At 44.0% G+C, this 2,652-nt stretch overlaps 1 protein-coding gene across 1 annotated transcript in view; it reads right to left on the bottom strand.

Annotated features, from left to right (window-relative positions):
- The window catches only part of LOC311223723 (peroxidasin-like), a gene marked incomplete at its 3' end in the record, with an annotated part of 112,417 nt that extends 110,089 nt beyond the window's left edge, over window positions 1-2,328 (bottom strand). The window contains exon 1 of the mRNA XM_084308495.1: window positions 2,074-2,328. Within this exon, the coding sequence (XP_084164621.1) occupies window positions 2,074-2,270 (197 nt within the window). The 5' untranslated portion in view covers window positions 2,271-2,328. The remainder of the gene's footprint in view (window positions 1-2,073) is intronic.
- Between the last annotated feature and the right edge of the window lie 324 nt (window positions 2,329-2,652).

Genomic DNA, 2,652 nt, shown 5'->3' with positions numbered 1-2,652 from the left:
AACCATAGCCATTACAAGTCACTAAACCATAGCCATTACAAGTCACTAAACCATAACCATTACAAGTCACTAAACCATAACCATTACAAGTCACTAAACCATAGCCATTACAAGTCACTAAACCATAGCCATTACAAGTCACTAAACCATAACCATTACAAGTCACTAAACCATAACCATTACAAGTCACTAAACCACAACCATTACAAGTCACTAAACCATAACCATTACAAGTCACTAAACCATAACCATTACAAGTCACTAAACCACAACAGTTACAAGTCACTAAACCATAGCCATTACAAGTCACTAAACCATAACCATTACAAGTCACTAAACCATAGCCATTACAAGTCACTAAACCATAACCATTACAAGTCACTAAACCATAACCATTACAAGTCACTAAACCATAGCCATTACAAGTCACTACACAACCACACTAAACCATAACCATTACAATGAATTTACTAAACCATAACCATTACAAGTCACTAAACCATAGCAATTAATTACAGGTCACTAAACCACAACCGTACAGGTCACTAAACCATAATCATTACAAATAACTAAACCATAGCCATTACAAGTCACTAAACCATAGCCATTACAACAAGTCACTAAACCATAGCCATTACAAGTCACTAAACCATAATCATTACAAATAACTAAACCATAGCCATTACAAGTCACTAAACCATAGCCATTACAAGTCACTAAACCATAGCCATTACAAGTCACTAAACCATAGCCATTACAAGTCACTAAACCACAACCATTACAACAAGTCACTAAACCATAGTGGGGCGGCGTGGCTCAGGGGTAGAGCGGGTCGTCCAATGATCGAAGGGTTGGTTGTTCGAATCCCGCTCAAGCCCATATCCATCCCACTGCCGTTGTGTCCTTGGGCAAGACACTTAACCTACTTGCCTCGTATGAATGTGTATGCATGTGAATGAATGTTGGTGGTGGTCGGAGGGGCCGTAGGCGTTGATTATTCGCCACGCTTCCGTGAGTCTGCCTCAAGGCAGCTCTGGCTGCAATTGTAGCTTACCACCACCGGTATGACTGTGTATGAACGTATAATGGACTCTGTAAGCGCTCTGGGGTGTCACGAAGAGCGCTATATAAATCCAATCCATTACAAGTCACTAAACCATAGCCATTACAAGTCACTAAACCATAATCATTACAAATAACTAAACCATAGCCATTACAAGTCACTAAACCATAGCCATTACAAGTCACTAAACCATAGCCATTACAAGTCACTAAACCATAGCCATTACAAGTCACTAAACCATAGCCATTACAAGTCACTAAACCATAGCCATTACAAGTCACTAAACCATAACCATTACAGGTTACTAAACCATAGCCATTACAAGTCACTAAACCATAGCCATTACAAGTCACTAAACCACAACCGTTACAACAAGTCACTAAACCATAGCCATTACAAGTCACTAAACCACAACCGTTACAACAAGTCACTAAACCATAGCCATTACAAGTCACTAAACCACAACCGTTACAACAAGTCACTAACCCATAGCTGGAGGTTCTGGAACACTTGTTGATGTCCCACATACAACGCTGCCATGCAGAGAACTCTATTGAAAGGTTATCCCACCACATTACTCGTGGCTGACTTCGCCAGCTGTGTGACCCTAAAAGCTGCTGCCTAACCCCTAAAAACCACTACAGCCGGCGGCTAAATCCACTTACAGGAGGAACCGCAAATGTCCTAAACTCGTTGAAAAGCTGCAGGACATATAATGTTCTGATGATTTGACCAAGAGACGCTGCCCTCATATCCATTCCACGCCTCAAAAAACAAATGCATAGGAAAATATAGTGTTGTGTAATGTATAATGACAATTGGCAAACATGCACGAGAGCTAGAGATACGAGACATATAGGTTTATACAACATATCAACAGGCATAATGCGCTTATAATAAGTAGGGATCCACCCTAAGAAAAGTCTAGCAGCAGGGGAACAATGCATTCACTGCAATCCATGTACTTTACTTTTTCCCGTTAGATTGAGAGAGAGAGAGGGGCCACTTACAGAATGGTGGTCTGCGGAGAAACTGCTGGTACAGTTTCCAGGTTCAGATGCATACATCTCACGGTGGTTCGGAAACATAAACACCGGCTCGGACAAGACGTGACAGACTGCGGTCCACCACAGGCGATCAATAAGAACAGAGCCACCGCGAGGAGAGACGGATGGGAGAGAAGCTGGCCCGTCCACAGCAGCGCCATTGCGAGGAGGTTCAGCCGCCCTGCTGCAGAGTAACACACACACCACCACAGCTCTACCCTCTACTGCTGCAGCCGACTGTCCCGGGACGCTCACACCTCCTCCTCCTCCTCCAGGGGAGGGAGGGAGGGAGGGAGGGAGGGGAAGGAGAGATAGAGAGAGATGGGGGAAGAGAGAGAGGGGAAGGAGAGATAGAGAGAGATGGGGGAAGGAGAGATAGAGAGAGATGGGGGAAGAGAGAGAGGGGAAGGAGAGATAGACAGAGATGGGGGAAGAGAGAGAGGGGGAGAGGGGTGCGCACTATCACTATGAATTGAAAGGGACCCTGATGTCTGCATCCCCTTAACAATTGTGTGTATTGAGCCGTACTGTATTGTACCCATT

Source organism: Notolepis coatsorum (genome assembly GCF_963971535.1).
Source record: "Notolepis coatsorum genome assembly, chromosome: 2".
Lineage (NCBI taxonomy): Eukaryota > Metazoa > Chordata > Actinopteri > Aulopiformes > Paralepididae > Notolepis > Notolepis coatsorum.
The sequence above is the reverse complement of the archived record's forward strand: the minus strand, read 5'-3'. Positions and strand labels throughout refer to the sequence as shown.